General features: G+C 41.6%; 1 protein-coding gene across 6 annotated transcripts in view; it reads right to left on the minus strand.

Moving 5' to 3' along the window:
- Window positions 1-12574, minus strand: part of LOC115052648 (protein furry homolog) — a 46962-nt gene extending 34388 nt beyond the window's left edge. For 3 of the 6 annotated variants that reach the window (XM_029516893.1, XM_029516894.1, XM_029516891.1), the window contains exon 1: window positions 7499-7939. In XM_029516893.1, coding sequence (XP_029372753.1) covers window positions 7499-7715 — 217 coding nt within the window. In that variant the 5' untranslated portion in view covers window positions 7716-7939. Of the gene's footprint in view, window positions 1-249; window positions 499-3728; window positions 3931-7498; window positions 7940-12468 lie in introns of those variants that run through there. The other 3 variants (XM_029516897.1, XM_029516895.1, XM_029516896.1) reach the window with 3 other exon arrangements.
- Window positions 12575-20181: the final 7607 nt, after the last annotated feature.

The following is a 20181-nucleotide window of genomic DNA, read 5'->3' on the forward strand; positions in this document are numbered from 1 at the left end:
CTCAGCCCATTATGTGCACACAAGAAAAAAGTTGAGCAAACAAACATTTTTGTTTTCCGAGGCTGTAATAATAAGTAGCTCTGCCAGTGTTGCACAAGAGAAGTTTGAGAAATGTTGTGGGGTGGGTAAACACTCCAACTCTTTTTGGGGCACGGAGCATCTGGACATCTTTCAAGGAATTCCCAGCATGCGTGATGATCGTGTTTGGCTTTCAGAACATGCCTCCACCCGTGGCAACTCAGCACCTACCCAGGCCCTTGATGAAGCTGATGACACTGGCCTTACTCCAGCACACAGCCGTCCCGTCCATGGTGGGGAAGGACGATATGGTATCCAGGGTTTTCCTGAATTGAGACAAATCGCTCACTAGTAAAATCCACCAGCGTCCATGTCTTGCGTGTCAGCTGGTTCTCTCCTGCTGGGCATAGTTTCCATGGCGGACATAGCCAACGGCAGATGTGTTTTAAAAAGTGGGAGTAAAGTTTGGTGCGAGAGACCGCGCAATCTCTTGATCTCAGTCTCTGTCACTCTCTCTGAGCCGCTTCTGCTATGGCTTGCTCTTGCCTTGTGACCAACCAGTGCCTTCCAAGAGTGAAGGTCAGGCAGGAATTTTTAGCTGAGCCACAGCACAGTGATGAGGTCCAATGCGCTATGGTGGCATAGTTGTGTGACTATATTTATCCTGGTGGTACACACTATACTGGCAGAGCAGCCCTCCCCTTTCCTCCACCTCTGTGATCCTAAAGCACGAGGCACAGTCCACCACAGTGTAAACACCATTCTTGATCAGGCTCTACTTCAGCGCACCTCCTTTAAAGTCAGTGGCAACATTTCCAAGTCATATCTGTACGGCTTTTAAATGGATCCCAAGTTCCACCAAGTCTTAGGGTGATATTCACAGGGCACAACATGTTGGATTAAATTAAATCAACATCTCATTTTTAACAAAACCCCCCAATGTTAGTGACTCTGAGTGGAGATGGGAGGTGAAGAAAGCAGCCAGTGTGCAGTTTGCTCCAGGCGCTGTACGGAGATTCAGACACAACATGTGACTCTGCAAACAAGGAGCTTGGGCACAGTGTGCATTACATCATCGCCATGCTGGAAAGACCCTGAGCATGGGGGTGCTCCCTGGAGGACAATACAAACAGGCCAACAAGTGTCCCTCTTGCGCACACATATGTACACATGCATACAAAGAAGTCAGCTCCCATATGCAGTCCACAGAGACAGTCCCACTGATTAAACAACCACTTTAGCAGCCATCTGTGAACAGAGTGGGTGGATATTTAGATACCACTGACCTCCTTAACTCAACGAGAAATTCCAATGTCAACATGGACGTTTGGGAGCACTCTGTCCAGCTGCTGCTGAGAGAAACACTGACAGTGCATTTCTGTGAGAGAGTAGTGGGCAATATGTGCTTGGTAATGCCAAAAACATTGCTATTTAAAGCTGGGCGGTTGTTTTTTATGCATCGTCTTCCAGGCTGCTAATAATGGCACAAAGGGGCACTGTTCTTTGGTGCTTCACTAAACTAAAAAAAATAAAATAGTTTGCATCATGTGTGAAAATCGGCTGGTTTGTGTTACAAAGTTCGAATTAAAAGTAAACAAGCAAAAGTGGCACACTGGTTACTACGCATTGCCATAGTAAAATAAATTTGAATATGTCCATGTTGAATATATGACCTCATCCACCAGTCAAAAGCCTGGACACACTTTCTCATTCAAATGAATAGGACTGGTGTTGTATATGTAAAAAAAAAAAAAAAAAAAAAAAAAAAAAAAGCAAAGAGAAAACAAAAATCTATTGGGATGCTATCTGGAGATAAGGAATGGTCATTTTTATTGATATATTTACAAAGAGGACACAGCAGCTGGAGCCAAAAGAGCAACAATGTCCTCACGCCAATACAATATCACAAGTTCGCAGTCTGAGTTTCTTGACAAAAAAAAAAATTGGGACGAGTAGGAAGAGTGAGATAGTGATTACAAACCACTGTGTAAAGCAGATTAAAATGTCAGCCTCAAACTATTGACCATCAGCCCTGTTTTAGCAAGCTGACATCATGCAGGGAAACTGCTGCCTGCTGTGCTGTGGAGGGGGGGGGGGCTTTCAGGTCATTTATATAAGTCCCTGTTAAAACGCCCACATCTGTCTCTTCCAGCTAAAAGGGAGGAATTTGTCTACTGTATGTTTAACTTCTGCACTTTTGCTGCTGAAATACTATTTTCAGCTCCACAGCAGTAAATGCCTTGTGTCGGGCTGCATGCAACTAGCTGAAACACGGACGTGGTTTGGTCTAAACACTTGGTCAAATGGAGAGAAAAAAGAACTGTTATTAAAATGAGCATTTCAAAATAAAGAATAAAAGAAAATGAACTTATTTGCATTTTCATGACAGCTCACTGATGCTTGCCTCTGATTGGCTGATGGTGGACCGGCCCTCGGGCAAATTGAACAGCAGGCTGTTGCTGCTGCACAATGCCAACTGTGTTTGCGGCTGTCACTGCTTTATTCAAGCTGAACAGTCGAACTTATAAGGAAGCAGCATCTGAGGGGCCTTGAATTTGTTTACTTTGTGGTAACAGCGGAAACAGAGCCAATAGATGGCATGGAAAATATATACTGCTGGTTCAAGCCATCATTTCGGCAGCCATGTTTGTGCATTTTATGATCAGTTTCTGATAGCTACCCGGTCTCTGGTGTGGACCTGTGATTCATTACATAATAGCAAATGGAAATAAGAGGAGAGGTCAGGGGATCACATATTAAATGGGAAGGTTACATGCATAGCTGTAGATCACCACTGATTCAGTACAATCGCTGCCTGTGCCTTTATCAGTAAAGTGACCCAGTATGAGGGTTATGCAACATCATCAGGAGATGGCTCAATGTTTAGTGTGTAGACAGGGACAGTGTGTTCAAAGGTATCCCTTTACATTGTGATCTAGCAGCTATACAAAAGCTATCCCACTGTGACCGAAGCACAGCTGATTTGCTACTATAATCGCAGGTAGCATTAAAGCCTTCACATTGGATGTGTTTTATTTCCTATATTTGGGAATCTTAACTACAAGTGCTACATTTGCCTGCTATATTCTGAATATTTTGATGATCCAAAGCAGGAAAGCATCCCGTCCCAGCCTCATGGGCCCAGCTGATGGCAGAGGAGCCATTCACCCTGAACAGAACATGGCACCAAGCTGAGCCTTCACTAATCCTATTACTGTGTCCTTGCACTTAATAAAAGCTGTTTAGACTCTGTCATAGACTCATAGACAAAAGTAAAAAATAAGCGTGGCATCTGGAAAGAAGTAGCAGAAGTGAAATGCTGAATCATCATCACCAGAATCTTTAATGCACAGTTTGAGCTCACAGTGTGCCTGTTTAATGAGCAACTTCTTATCAGCAACTCCAGCAAGGTACTGCGAGTTACATATCTGGCTGTTGCTATGACACAGGAAAAAATCTTTTCTTTTCTTTTTTTAAAATTGACATTTTCCCTGTAAAAATAAGGAATCTCCAAGTTTAAAACAACTTGCAGGATGAAAAATAGACCTGCGTACAGTTCAGAATGCATCAAGCAACAGCATGTCCCCGTCATGGGCTACAACAAGAGGAAGAGACTACAAAGTCAGATTCCCTGTAGAGCTGCAGCCTCAGTGAGTCAGGCAGCTCTGTCAGCTGAGCACAACAACAACAAAAGACAAACCGCTACTCACTGCCGCTCCACGATTTCAGCAGGGATTTTATGCTGATTTCAAAGAAGCCTGAGTCCTGCTGGCTGGCCATGGCTGCAGCTTCCTGTTGAGTGTCCCCCCTCCAGCTGTGGTTTCCCTTCAGTAGCAGCAGTAGCAGCAGCAGCGGCAGCTGAGCTGGGACCAGCAGGTAGCGCCTGCTGTCACCTCTCTGTGACGCACACAATGCTGTGCTGACAAGTTCCTGAGCAAAATACACTAGCGCCGCTTTACCCCTCCTCTGATGCCCTGTCCTTGGCTATCAGCCCTTTTCTCTTTCTCTCCCTCCACTCTCTCTCAACATCTCTCTCTCTCCCTCTAAAGCTGTGGCAGGCAGTGGGCGGCAATGCAAGCTCCCTTTAAATAACTGCGTGGAGGCTGAGAGTGCAGGAAGCAATCCTCTTAGTCGAGCGCAGTTAATAATAACTACTGTTCGTCTGCATGCGCGGCCTGATAATGATGACAGCGCTGGGCTTGTGCGTCTTTCAGCTGGACTGGAAGCATCTGATGGGTCGCCACCAATGACAAAGACTGTGGGAAGTGTGACACATTACAGGGAACATCTGGGAGAGAAGTGGAAAGAAGAAGACACTAAAATGAGCAGCAATCAGATGGGATTAACTGCAGACAGGGGATCTGCATGGGAACAGGGGACTGACCGTTGGCTTTTAACCCTTTACTTGCGCCAACTTTAAACTGTTGTTGAATCAAAAGCTAGACAGACATTGTGTATTCGCACCAAGCCCCTCTTGACATCTTGCTCATTTTGTTTTCAAGTACTGTTTAAAAAAAAAGAAAAAAAAGAAACACAGCTTCATGCTACCTTAGTTTAGGTTTTTGCATGCTAGAATGAATGCCAAAATAGTTACTTAATACACTGTTTACACTGTTAAAATGTTTTTAGCCTTATTTCTATTTTAAAATTTCTCTGTATTCATGCAAGAGACAAGTATTCCTTCCTGCTACTTGCAATATATGGACACATTTATCAACGATGGGCAAAAAAACCTGTCAGTCAAACACACCCAGATCTGCATTTTCAGTTTGTATGTCTGAAATAAAACTGTGTGCTGTACGGCAGCACTTACTGTAGCTTCGTCGTATGCATAGTAGGATTTTCTTTTTTGGTTTTTTTATTTTCTGCAGTGTTGCTTGCCCTAACTCAATCCAGGATTGAAAAGATTGTACACTGTAAAAAGCAGATGGATGACTTTAACCATGCCATGTTTAACCCCCCCCCTTCCTCTGCTACCCCTCAGCGCTCTTAGTATAATCCTATCAGAACTCTGTCTGTCCATCAAGCGACAGCAACTTGACCTTCATTGCATAATGCATCCTGTGATGGAACAGCCACTGCTGGTCACAGTGTTTTGTAAACACACACTTTAGAGGTTTTGGTGTCTTGACTGTCACAAACACAGCCCTGCCTGGCTGTCACTGGTGGTTTGTTGTCTGTGGAGGTTTTTGTGTGCGCGCAAAACACAGTAACCTCTTTACCTCCGTCCCACTGCAGTCACTTTGTTTTTATTTTAGGAAAAATGAATGACCCACGCGAACAACAGTGCAGTTGTGACTTATGCTGCTCTTATGAGGGTTGTGTTTCCAATTTGTTATGCTTGTTATGCCAATCTTGTTCGTTTTGTTGCAACATAACAAATGAACACTAAGGACTGGAGTCAGGGAGCTGTCTGTGTGATATAAGTGAAGAACTTGTGAAGTGACAACATGCACTCTTTGCAGAGCAGCTCTGCTGATTAAGAGTTATATCATGTCAACAGAACAGCTACAGTGTGGTGAAGAACAAACATCTCCGGCTGGACGGTGAGAAATCACTATCTGGCCAAGCTTTCCAGTAGCAACTTATCATCTTCATATTTCATCAGAAAGGACCTCACAATGGTCAGTGACACAATATAAAAAAAACCCCGACAAAATAAAAAGTATAAATAGCGACACGGTAACCTGCTGAACCTGCTGAACCCCACAGGCTCCTCTGTTGTTGCTTAATAAAACTAAACACAAAGCAAAAACTCATTGTCAGCATTTTAATGACTGATTGCATAATATTCTGAAACTCACTGACAACATAAAAACTAGAGGACTCTGTCGAGCAACTTGTTGATCTGAACTATTTAGAAAGAAATCTTTGACCCATTACTTTGTTTTACAGACAAAATGTGCTTTACGTCAATGAACACAAGCAGCGAAAGGACAAATCTGACTAATTATGGACAATTGCTTAGACTGTTATGGTCCAAGCACAACACACAAGACTTATTGAAAACAGAGATCAATCCAAATTGATTCTCTAAACACTGAACAAACACAGTTCACTTCCCTGATTTATCCATCCGTTATAATCTGGACAGCCTGACTTGTACAGTAAGAGGCCCTCAGAGGGGCAAACTGTTATGCAATTCCCTGGTAGAATAATTTTAGGGTTTGTTCAGTAAAACTCAACTTAAATTTTGATTGGAAAAAAAAATCTTTACGTCCTTAGATTATTTTTATCATAGTTAAGTATGAAAAACAACGTTGTGAGTTGAAAAATCATATCGACACATCAGTGAAACCATGAAAAAATACATTTTGTGTCAGAAATTGAATACATTTCTTTTTCTTTTTTTTTTTATTTTATGTATTCAATCAGATTGTTAATATGAGGCAGGCACTCCTCTGTTATAAAAATTAGGCTAAATGCAAAACAGCGACTGTAAAAGTAGTTTTACAGTTCCCTTTTGTCATGATAGGACAGATTTCCTTTTAATTTGACTGGTCTAAGGGAGCTGTCCGTCAGATCTGGAGGGAGTCTGGTAGAAAGACAGACTTTACACTGTACTAGAGTTATCTTAACTGTCACAGCAGATCAGCAGAAAATATTTAATAAAGATGCCAGAGGAGTTTGTCTCACATCACTTCAAAACAGCCAGGAGTAGACAGCATAAAAATGCCATGCTGAGGAAACTTGAATAATATTTATGGTACTGGATTTTATCTGTATATGTCCAAACTTGTCAGTGCCGCTGCTGGCAAACGTATGGAAACAAAACACCGACAGTTCGCAGGAAGACTGGAAAGGATCTGTGTCACTTCTGAAGAGGGAAAGACTGAAGTTGGCAGGTTTGTTTATTGACAGCTTCAACATCAGCCATGTTCAGTGTCAAAGTAACATGTGTAAAAAAGAGCAAATAAATCAGAGGCGTGATGTTCATGACAAAACCAAATGTGAGTGGTTTATTTCTAATTAGGCTTTTCGTGGCTGACGGCCCTGACACATTGAGCACTTATTAAAAGCATTATCAAGCTCCGATGAAGGTGAGGAATGTGAGGTATGTCTGTCCAGTGCAGCCATCCTCTTGATTATCAAGCTCGAACCTTTGACTCCCTCCTACTCTCCCACTCTGTCCATGGCGCCCTGCGTTTCTTCATCTGCATCTCCTTTTTCCTAACTCATTTTGGTCTTTGCTGTCAGTTTATTTCAAACCACTCCTGTTTCCTTGTTGCTTATGACAGTGAGCTCAACTACATAATATCTGGAACTGTCTGATGTTGGAGTCCATTATTAGCAAGTCGTCAGATTTCTATGGAACTATGGCAAATGCAATGAGGAGGTGGGGTATTTCACAAAGTGATGGTAGTAGTAGCTGAACTGCTGGTATTGCCTCTACAGTGCATGTTTAAAAAAAGAAGAGAAGGAAAAGAAAAATCACATTTGTCCTGGTCTAAGAACTTCAGAGAGTCAAACTTGTACCTACTTTCAAGGATGGTGGGCCGCTTCTTATGGCGCATCTTTTTAAACTTCCCTCTGAAGTCCCTGGGTGGGAATGATTCCAGAGGTAAGCTGGCAATGCGCCCCAGGACAACCTCATCCAGTCCCTCAGAGCAATCCATCTCACTCTCAGCCTTGTCTCTCACAGGACTCTCCTCTAAAGACATGCTGGATGGAGGGGAGCCCACAGCTACTTCTATCATTCTTCTGAAGAATTCATTTGAAGCTGTGCCAGACTTCTCACTCTTTCTTTCTCAGAGTAGTGTTTAAATTGTCTCCTCCTTTTCGCTTCCTTACTAACGCCTTTCTCTCGGTCAGGCAGAGAAATTTCTCCTGTGCAGAGATACAGCCAGACCTGTCAGCTGCAGTCTGCTAATGTGTTTTAACCCCTGCACTTGTTGGTGCAGTTCAGCAAGTTACAGTAACATTCATGAATTGGTCAGGTGTTGGATTACTCAGAGCCTCCCCTTTTCAGCAAAAAGGCAAGAGGCAGAGAAGAGAGGGGCAGTCATAAGTGAAAAGGGAGGGACAGGGAAGGAGAGGCTGTTCTGACAGCTACAACATCCCCACCTACTGTGTGCCCACGAGGCATTCCTCAATAAATATCCTGTATTTGTCTTGGAGTCTACGCATCAATGTGTTTGCACCACAGCAGTGTTAATGACAACATTTCAAAGTTCTTCAGATTTTGGGATGTTTGACAAAGAAACAGATCATGCACATGCTGCAATAAACCTCCTTCTGGTTCCACTGGTCCAGTAAACAACATCAGCATTTTCCTCCACATCCAGACCTCAGTGCTGAGGCCCATCTTGTCTTCCCTCTGGATAATTTCCTGCTGTTTATGTCTGGCGTCATTGAGGAAATGAGGGAAAAATGTGACACCATGAAGGAATGAGTGAGGTGTAAATCCAAAAGGAACATTCACACAGCTCGCAGCTAAAGGTCAATTCACTGTTTCCCAGTCACTGAAGTGAACACAAACTGGACACACCTACCCCATGAACCAGTTTTTCCTAGGCTGACCTACATCAGCAATACAAACACACGACGTGAGTGTGTGAAGTGGAGGCGTTTTCTGTTTTAGGAAGAAACCTCAGATAGAACATGGAACAAACCAGCCTATATGATTAGCTTTTCTTAAAGGCCTTCGCAAAACAATCAAACATCGTAGCTGAACACACCTAACTTCACAACTGACTGAGCATAAAGGGCTTAACTGCCAAAAAGAAAAGCTGCACATCACAGAGCTCCCGGCAACAAGTTTTTTGTTTTCCCTCGTCTAACGAGTCCGGCAGCAGTTTCACTTTTCAGCCACCTCTCAGAGAAGAAGGTATAGCCTAAAGAAAACAGTTTCAGAGGAGTGCCTCAGCAGCGCACTTCAGAAAACTGCCAAATAAAACAAAGTACATTCATCATGTTTCCTTCTCTCCTGCAGAATGATGAATTATGATTACCTATGAGCCTCCCAGCCTAATTAAAAAGTCCTTCAGGACAAGAAATGATCATGTTGTCACAGTAAGTAATAAGTAAATCAGAGACTTGTCGTCAATACAGCCGAGCTTGCTATGTGTCAGGGGTTGATCCCATGTCAGAGGTGACTAAAACATTAAAGTCTTCAGCCACACCTGCCATCATCTTAGTCCTGCTTTGCTGTGTTCGATCCAGATATTTTAAGATTTACAGTTACATATTTATTGTATATTGGCATTGAGAGTTGTGTTTGATGCTGAATGTTGTGCCATATTCAGAAATAAATATCTTTCACACTGGACAGATGAAACTAAAGTGCTGCTGTAATACACTGAATTGCTACAGTCACTGACGTGAACAACCAAAGGGTGATATAGTGACAGTGCGCCCCCTAGTGTGAAACGAAAATACACTGAGAAGTTGAACTACAATTTCAGTGAAATTTTCATCAAGTACTACTTTATCTGACAAAGAGGCTGTGACGGCTATGAATGCCTGCTCAACATCCATCACTGAGAACAGCTCTGCAGTTTACACACATAAAAAGTGCACTTACTCACTGCTGACTCACTGAAAAACCCGAATCTAACTAAAAGTGTCTCAAGAAACATTGCAGGCTGTCACCATGATAGTCAGTCATTCATTAATAGCCACAGCTGGGTCTTTAGTTGTTTCTTTTTCACTTTATCATCCTCTAGACCTGTAAGTTAGAGTGACAATGAAACCACAACTGTGCATTTTGCTTCATAGAGTGCTGAAGTAACACAAAAAGCACTGATCAATAGTGTGGGAGAACGATGTAGACAGAAAACTCTACTGATAAATAAATCTTTATTAGTTATGATTGCTTCTGTATATAGGCTTTTGTCTTGTGTCTGGGAACCATCTGAATTAATCAGATGCTGAGTTGAGTGCAACAGACCAGAATCAGGAAAACTGTTTGTGCCACTGCATATATATAAAAGCTGAACAGGACAGCCTGGGACGAGCAGTGAGGCTTTAGTCGGCACAGCCACTGAAACCAACACCCCCCCGACAGAGAAAGAAGGCTGTTTCCATGGTGAGACACATTTAGATTTGCACAGGCAGAGAACACAATGAATAATTGATAGATATCAGACCCTAATGTTAGCACAAAGTAGCTGAAGGTTAATTCCAGCTATGCATGGATTCTTGAATAGTGCACTCATGCAACAAGTAGACAAACACACAATGCACTGTGGGAGCGGATGCTGGTCTCAGTACAGATGACTGTTACATAACACACTAAACAGCTTCTGGTGAAAAATGTCAGTGTCTATGACTGTAAAACTGGAGAGCATTTCACCTTACTGTCTTCTCTTGATGCTCATAGAAAAAACAACACTGGGGGTGCAGGGGCAGTTTAAACATTTACAAATGCTTTGAGTAGTCAGTGGGAGAACTTTGCATAATGATAACTAATACCACATGGGACCAAGGCAGCCAATCCCTTACAGCTGTTAAAACCTTTTTAAAAATTTACTGGTCAGTCACAGTCTCCTGATCCCACCCATTTTTTGGGTAACCCAGCTCCACATCACACATATCGAAAAAGATCCACCGAGACTAATTATTCAGCAGGTCACCTACTCTCCACACTGCTCTGGATCTGGGCTGGGTCAATGCACAAAAGGACCATTCAAGGGGCTGCAAACAAGTCCACAAACTGCACCTGTTCCCAGCCCTGCCTGCCTATTATCCACCTGAAGAGGGAGTGAACACATGTAGCCACTGTGGCCTTCAACAACAACAAAAAAAAAAGGATGAAGTAAACACCTCACATATCCAGTTACAGTGAAGGGAGTGTTTGCTAATGCATCAAAAGCTTCACTGATCACTCCTGATGAATATTTGAGCATTTACCAAAGGTCACAGAGTATATGTCAAATTGTATGTGTATGTTCAGTATCTTTTTGCCGGATGGATAGCCTTATCTGAGAGACTTGGAAGGGACTATAAATATAAAAAAGGAGAGACATGCAAAGTTGAGGTGTTAAAGCCTTCATTCATTCATTGCCTCTAGCCATGCAGTCTCTCTCTGCTGAGCAAGGGTTTAAAATCTATATAATCTAACTACCACACTTCTTTGCTAAAGACGTCTCAATTTTCCTAAAGCCAGCCTCTCTCAGAGGCGCAGCGCTGCACTTTTATTTTATTATACTACTTGCCTTCTTACATATGAAAATCTTTGATTCCATCTGACTGAGAAGGAAGCACTGCCGCAGATTTTTACATTAAAATATCCCAGTATTATCGACGGCAGCGCTGAATATAGTGATAGTCCTGGAGAAAAGTTTGACGCTTTTATGCAAGAGACATCTTTGAGTCAAATTAAGAAGTAGAAAAATTGCTGAGTTTGACTTCAGCTTTGGTAACAATAATGTCAAGTCAGTTCAGGTGTACATTATTTATGGAGCGCTCCTGCACAAGCAAGTCTGCTCTGTTTGTTTTGCAGGAACAGCATCAAACAACAAGTTCTGAACAGAATCAAGTTAGAAAAATGCTCATTCTGAATTTGAGAAATCTTCCCGCACATGTGACACGAGGACACTTATCAGGAGGAATCAGTAGATATGTCCACACAGACGTAGTTTTTCAACCTGGCTGGCGGTAATTTAATACATGCAAGGCAGAGCACGGTGTAAGTGGTTTGAGGCGAGGATATTCTAATGGCGGAGGCGACACTGGAAATGTTTTGAATCATCAACAACTACTTTCCTCCTGCTGCAGTAATTCAATATTGCAATATGTGAAATATTACCAAAGATTGACAACACTCATGTGCACACAACACAAAAAAGAACATTGCGACAACAGACACAAGGGCAACATCAACGCATCATGTGTCTCAGGGTAATTGACCTATGCATGAAGTGAGCAGACACACACAGTGTATGATGGGGAGGGGGGGGGGCATTCATGTGGACAAATGGTTTAAAATTAGAACACCTACAGGACACAGAGACAAAAAAAAAAGTGTTGTCAAATCAATGTCCTAGATGGCCCCATACAGCTGGTGACGTCCACAGTTTAAGGCATCCACAGTCTGAGCTTAAAGAAGGAAGTCTCATGCAGTTCAGCAAACATTAGCAGCAGGAAGACGCTTTCACTCAGTGATGCTTGAACTGCAACTCCACAGCAGCTTATACACAAAGGGACTGAAGGAGAAGGGAAATAAGCACTTAAAGATGAAGGGATGTTGAACTTTTTCTTGTGAGACATCAAATGTCAAAACTGAATTTGAAACGAGAAACCAGCCCAGTTCATCTTCACTGATTTTATTTCTAAGCTGTCCAGGCGCCAAATCAACTGACCCAGGCACAGTTTTAGCCCTTCCAGAAGCCAAAGCTCTGACAGGCCTCATGCTGCTGACATGAAATCCAGACAGAGGTTCAGCAAACACTCTTCCACCTGCTTGGAGGCGGGCTCACTGCACTGAAAAGCAGAAAAGACGATAAATACCTTGGACCACAGCAGGTGCGTTCCTTCCCCTTCACTCCATCTCTCCACCCGTGAAGTCCTGAGTGTCGGCTCCGTCAGCTGGCTCCGCAGAGACAGGCCCCGCCCCTTCAGCAGCAGGCCCCTGAATAATGGAAGACACGCAAAGAGCCGGCTTCCCTCGGTCTGCCTGCTGACCTGGATCAGAGCCATGCTGCCCTGTGGCCTCACACAGCACCGCCCCCAGTCCCACGGTGGAGTACTTACAGAGGACAGTGAAGGTGGCAGTCAATCAAAACACAAATGAAATATGCTGTTTTCATTAAGTGAGCAACTATGAATAAAAGTGGAAAACTAGAATGAAATCTAATTGAAATAAATAGACCAGCATTTATTCACCCATAGTTGTATATAATATGTATATGAAAACTAAATTTGAATATATGTTTTATTTATGTAATGTATATTTTTAGGGGAAACCCTACAGAGCATGGATCAATGCTCCATACCACAGTTTTTTGTTTTTAGTTTACTTTAGGCCTACCCACTTTCCTAGATGGGTATTTATGGAAACAACTTTTAACAGAATATTAAAATCCAAAAATCGAAACAGAAAAACTAGCAAAAGCTGAAAAAGTGAACTATATACCTGATCCTTGAGAAGAGCCATTTAAAAAAGCAGTCTAAACAGGAGAGTTTGACTATCATAGATTCAACAAGCTTCTTGCCAGTGGAGCTGTCTGCCATTTCACTTATATTCATTACTTTTTGTTGTTGCTGTTGTTTTTTCTTATGCACATTTGCTTAATGTTTCAACATCAATTCAAAAAGAATGGCATGAATTCTAATAGTCTGTCATATAATTGAGGGACTTTGCTCCTTTAGAACTCTGCCTCAGACAAATGCAACATAAAAGAGCGGACAATTACCTGCAAATGCCACAGGAATAAAAAAAAAAAAAAAAGAAAGATCCATATTGAAATGATATGTTTAATGAGTGGCACTGCTGAGTTGAAGGTTCAGTAAAGTACAAAAGGAAACCAGCAGATGGCGCTAAAGATCCTGATAAAATGGAAAAAAGGGAGGTGGGCAAGAACAATATCACTGATGTGAGTAATTGTTAATGATCAGGCTTGAGACAGCAGGAGAGAATCATTTTCACTGTGATGAAAGCTCTAGTGTGCATATTACACATTGAAAAGAGATTTTTTTTTTTCTTTTTTACTTTAATTTACACTGCCACTACATACGCCCACATGTCCTGAGAGAACAGCACTCACATATATCTCTCTTGGCTGTAAAGGATGCGTTGGAAGTTAAAGTTTAGGCTCTGAGTTGTGTTTTGAAAAAGATCTTTGTAAAGTGTGAACCTTAAGCCACAGAGAGGCCTCAGCGGTACATGAAAGCAAAAAATCTGACAGGGTTGGACGCAGTTCAGTGGCTGGCCGTCACCCTCTCAGACATCACTTTTTCAGCACTCAGGAGAAAAAATGTTACTGATTCCAGATGATAGCATGCCCAAGAGCTCTGTCCAGAAGAGAACAAGAAAATTGCTTTGTCAACTGTATGCACACACCAGAGCTTGTCACGGTGACAGCAGGGCTATAGAGCACCTGGTACACTGCTCGAAAAAAACTCATTTGTGCATGAAAACCATTGGTTTGTTTTGATAAAAACAGCATGCATTGAACTTAAATGAGGAGTGGTACTGCTACACTGCACTCACTTTTATAATTAAGCTGTGGGAAATGCTTCCCTGTGTCCCTCTGTTTTTGTTTTTTGTTTTTGTTGTTTGTTTTGCTTTGTTTTTTGTTGTTGTTTGTTTGTTTAGTGGGGGCTTTTTGTGCCGGAGTGAGCCAGGTGTTCTTGGCTTGTAACATATTGGCTGCAGAGATAATTCTGTTAGGCTGCCCATCAGTGAAACAATGCAGTGCCACAGTACATATGAAAGGCAGATTCCAAAGCAGCTGCATAAGTCAGCAGTGCAGCTCTGGCCTGATCTGACGCTTCATTCGAGTTTGTTCAGGGAATAGAGCAAATGCAGGATGGAGGAGGATGTGGATTATTGTCACAGCACAGCACAGCACATTGATACACATGCAGGTAGTTTTTAGGTCAGATGAAAGCCTGCAAACCAATTAAAAAGAGATTCCATAAAGCCATTGTGAAAGCAATGACCCACACAGGCATGTGTAAAATCACATTAGCCACATCTTCTTCAAAGTAAGTTATGTTTCACTTTGTGCTTGTGGGAAGTAGGTTCAGTGCCATCCTGATATTTCTCTGGGCATTCTGTGGCTACTGACACTCCTGAAGCAAATCCATACTGGAGGGATTTCTTGTTATGCTGTGGAAGTTTTCAGCTTACCAGCTGACAGCCTGAAGTATGATGAACCTTGATTCATGCTCTGACTCTTAATGGAGAACATGACTCTGCCTTGGAAACCTTTGAGTTACAGCACAAGAGATCAGCCCCCCACACAGGGCGGCTGCAGAGGGAGAAGGCATTGAAGTGCAGGGCGGGGATATGTATCAAAGCTCGTACGTCTTAGGGGAATGCCATGACTGTACGGTTTGGGCCGTGCTGTACAATTCAGCAAACAATGTTGATGAGACCACCATCAAGTTCATGGTGATGAGAGCGGCATGAACTGTGCAGTTCCAGTGAACTCTAAGCAAAGTCTATAATCTATAAAGCCCTGTATTGGATATATGATATTAGAATGGATGGATGATGTGTCAGGATTGTCTTTATTTTGGAAAAATGGTCTTTAATCCTCCTGCATCAAAAAGCTGCCCACAGCTTAGTCATTTTGAATTCAAGGACTGAAGGGAACACAAAAAACAAACAAACAAACAAAAAAAAGCCACCAACAATGTTCAGATAATTGAATTCGACTGAGTTATTTGTCATTCTTACCAAAGCGAAGTTTGGCATGATTAACGGTTTCTCGTGGAGAAGTTTGAAAGCAGCAGGCGTTGTTGTTTTTAACGGGAGAGGAAAAGGGGAAATGAGATGAGAGTGGATATGTTTAAAGATGACGCACATAGCTTTAAAGCTGTGGGAGAGGCAGAGATTTATGTTTGACCTTAAAGATAGCAAACACCTGGACGATGCGACTAATGGTTTTCAGGCAGGTGGAAAGTGTATGAGATCCGATATGATTTGCATACAGAACCTGGGGAGGTGTAAAGACGTCACCTTACAAAAGTGATGCTTTCATAGCAACATCATAAAGGCTAAATACTGAAGCAATCCTTTCAGCTGTTGCTTTTTGAGCCATCTCCAAAGTCTCTCTTGGCAAGCTGACAGCTCCTAATTCTGGCAAGAGGCAACTGTTTCTCCCCAGAAATCACATATCATCAGTTAACTGCACACAGCATGATCATGCGCGCTAAACCAGGCTATGATTGCTCATACCAAAGGACACCAAAGGTGCGAGAGAAACAAAAGATATAATGAGACCAGCCTTTACCAGCCTTACTGAGTTTAGCAGCCGCACACTTGCTGCTCGTATTTGTGAAAACTTGTCTATATTTTGTGCGAGCTGACAAGCGTTCAGTGCCTTACTTAGCAGGGGTGAGTTGTGCTCCTACGCTGCAGCTTAGTGTTTTAATCTGTGTTGCTGAAGCACGTGGATTTTTCCATTACGATCTTGCTCAGTGTGGTATTAATGACACTCTGTCACCCTAATTACGGGCTCTAATGCCACCACTGCATAGGCATGTGCAATGTGCACATCGAGAGTATTTGTTACATGAGCAGCGATATCCAGTCCAAAAATAATAAAGGATATGTCTTCTGTAAATGAATAAACGTGCGTAAGAACGCATTAATGTGAGAAAGGAGCCCACTCAGTGAATGGCCTGAAATTTAAATTGAAAGGTCAAAGAGAGACCATGGATGGTAGGTAATATATATCATATTATTCAGATAAATCAGTCACAATTGACTTAAGTGCAAATCAAGAGCTGTCGGCCTCTACCACAGCACTGATTTCCTCTTATGCACAACTAGCCACTTGGCACACTGTGCACGGCACACTGCAGATCCGATGCTGTGCACAGCTAAGAGGGCTTTAATGGGTTTTCCTTTCCACTTTAGGTTTAGCAACAAACCTTACTGCAACTCGCTGGCCAGGACGTCAGTGGCGGAACACCTGTCTTGTTTGAGTGCCTTTTGCGTTGTCAGCATTTCACACACAACAGTGTAGCCTTGAGGTGATTTTTAGGGACCTTGTAACTTTGCACCATGGTTGCTAACTTTCAAGCGGGTCTGATTGCGTGATGTGTGGGTGTTTCGTCAGTCTATATTTTGCTGCTTGCCAGAGACATTTGAAGTTGGGTCTTTCAAAGTTCAGTTGAGTTCAATTTAAGTGCACCGATAACAGGACTGTTAATAATAATGGTCTGCGTGGTGCCAGTATCCATTTATTTTGGAAGGAGGCAGCTGTACTGAGCTGTCCTCTAGGGATGAATACATTATTTTCCAATCTGTAAAAGTATGATAGATTTGTTGTATTTGCACATTTTCCATTGGTGGTTACATTGTCATTTGTCCTTATTAAAAATATATATCAGACAGGCTGATAAAAATGTTAATGGAGTTTTTTATTTGAGTGTTTTTACACATACTGTAAAAAGAAATCAGCCTTATCTGGTCTGTATCACCGCACATTAAGCATCACTGTACTGCAAAATTAAAACTGATTAAAGGTTGCTGCTTCACTGCTTTTGAACTCATACCATTATTCCAAACAACGTAATGACCTTAACATCTCTGTCTCCAGTTCTGGACTCATTTGCAATCTGCAATAATTGTGTCTGACCTTGATGTTTTTCGTGTTGTTATGAGGTCTCTGTAATACTTGCTGACTGCTCCACATGTGAAGGGAGCAACATCGGCAGCTGGAACATCTGCAGAGCGTACCAACAGCATCAGTCTTATTGTTAGGACTCCACGGGAAAGTGTTGTGGGCCATTTTGCGGTAACGGATGCTTCAATTCGTCATCCACTCGCTGTCCTGTTTCAATCTGTCCTCTACCTGCTAATCTCCCCCAGGAGGGATACAAAGCCTGGGCCAAGCACAAAAGGACGCAGCAAGGCCGCTTGTTTATCTTTGATTTTATCAACAATCTGCTTCCCTGGAAATATAACACACCACAAGACATAACTTCAAGTTATGAGGCTGATGTAAAATCACAGCAAAACAAATGACGATGGGCTTATCAAATCAATTTCTAAGGGAGATTATTCTTGGCTATGGCATTACTTACAAAAACTGAGATGATTCCTCATAAATTGAAGATGCAAAAAAGTGATTACATTTGCCTGGATGCACGTTTCTAAGTCTAAAAATTATAAAGGACTTAGCAGGCATCAGAAATTTCATCAAAAAGTGCTGCAGACTTCAATCAATGTGCCAAAAGACAACACCAACAGTCTTCATACATCACTCTGATTATTTTAAGATGAATTTCTAATCCTACTTGTCTGCTCGTTGATTGAAAGGCTACTGAAAAACACACTAACATCTGTTTCGGTATCTGTATGTTTTGCTGCAAGTGAGCCTCTCCCTTCATGTCATTTCCTAATTTAATTTCTGAGTACAGACACAAAAGATGAAGGGCAGTGATATCAGATCATTAAATGCAGGAAGCTGTATCATTCTTTGTGTTCAGCACAAATTTGCCTCACATAATCGGATTGGACAACTTCAATCAGGGCGTCTATCAGTGACTGTAAATCTGATGCCAGATGCCAAGATGAGTGCACACTAATTTTATCAAGAGAGACATTCAGTCAGTTTAAGTACACTTACAGGGAAGCAAATACAGACAAATTATAACAACCCCCATACAATATATTCTTAATATTCTTACAGCGCATATAATGCTGCTATTAGTCATGAGCACATTGTGTAATGCAGTAAGGCGAACAGAGCTGAACAATATTTCCAATGTTTATTTATTTTCATGTGGAATTAGTTGTCTCATTTTTCTAACAGCACAAACTCCAATGCATGCAACAGCAGTGCATGCATTGTTAATTACCTCTGTGATTTTTCAAAATAAGGGTTTAAATAAGGAAACACAGGCTGTCAGTCCATAGATGCCTGCAATGAAATGAAATTCCATTGGACGTTTGGCAAAGCAGTTCTTTATCCTACATCTGAGCTGTGTTTGTCTTCCACTGCTGTTTGTGTAGGTTTAATCAGTTTTGGTTGAGAATAGTGTAAAATTTTTGCCACACTAGTGGGGTGACTCTTTGAATGTTACTATGAATCTGGTCTGTTTGCTACTCTGGTCAAGACTGAAATATCTGAGGGATTTTTTGTTGCTCCTCCAAATTATGTGCTGATATACACATTGCCCTGATTACAATACGGCAGTTGTAAGAGGAGGACATTGATCCCATAAGCTTTGCTTTATACTATTAGCAGGTCACCATTTTCATTTATCTTCTTAGACATCAACCTACATTATGAAGTGGAACAAATTTGGTACCTAGGATTTATTGTAATATTATCAGCGATGCCTTAAATTTTCATAGAGCACCATCATCAGGTAAGAATTTTTAAAATATTTGTCTTTGACTAATGACTTGGAAAACTAATGATATTCCAGGCCTTACTTTTATTTTGTGCTAATAAGAAAACATTAACATGTTAAAAAAGAAAAAAGGGGAACATGGTAAACATAGCTCCTTCTAAACAGCAGCATGTCATTTTGACCTTGGCAGGGTAATGACATTAGCATTTTGCATCTCAGAGGAATACTGTGCCAGTGTACAGTCTCCCAGAGTTTCAGAGCACTGCTGCTGATTCAATCTTGTGAATGAACTATTTGGCTGGATTATCATAAAAATTAGTTCAGACCTTAATGTCCCCGTCATTATAAATTAAAATAACCCCATGTTTAAAATATTTCCTTGCTTTTCATCTCGCACCACCATCAAGACAATCTTTTAATGGATCGATACTTTGCTTTGTAATGTAATGACACTTCCATCAACCTCAGAAATGGTTTTTCATAAGACATGCAAACATTTTAAACTAAGATAGACAACACAGCTTACTTACTTAAAATGTTAGCATTATCATTGAGAGCATAGCAATTAAGTAGCGGCTAACGGCTAAAATCTATAGTTCTGTTCTGTAAATGAGCCCTTAAGGCTCAAAGAGCACCTTCATGATAATTGCACAGCAAGTAAATTCAACTCTCCCATTTATATTTTATCAAATATAAGACTGATCATAGTGCTTGTTGTGCTGGTAATTGACCAATGTGATAAGGTTTGTGCAGCTGTATGTTTAGGTGAGTGAGACTCTTATTATTTTAGAAATACTTTTAGCTCTAATTAGCAGTAATCAGTGTCTGTCTTCACTCTGTGTCAGTTGTTAGTTTAGCTTGTTAGATGTCTAATTAGACCGTGAATGAGCTGGCCTTGGGTTAACATTTCAGCAGGATGCCCAGCTGGGCTACCAATCCTAATGGGGGCATATTGTCATAGTTAGTAAACCAGCAGTGCTGCACATACAATGCATGTCTTTGCCTGTGCATGGATAATTATTCGAAGGATCAAGCACCACAAAGGAGCTCGCTCTTAAGGCTGCTCTTCAGAAAACAGAGGGTGATGTCACAATGGCTACATCCATCTTTATACACTAACATAGTTTTGACCTTAAACAGACAAGTAGACTGATTATGATCATAATGACATTATCAAATAATAAG

Source organism: Echeneis naucrates, chromosome 13, assembly GCF_900963305.1.
Source record: "Echeneis naucrates chromosome 13, fEcheNa1.1, whole genome shotgun sequence".
Lineage (NCBI taxonomy): Eukaryota > Metazoa > Chordata > Actinopteri > Carangiformes > Echeneidae > Echeneis > Echeneis naucrates.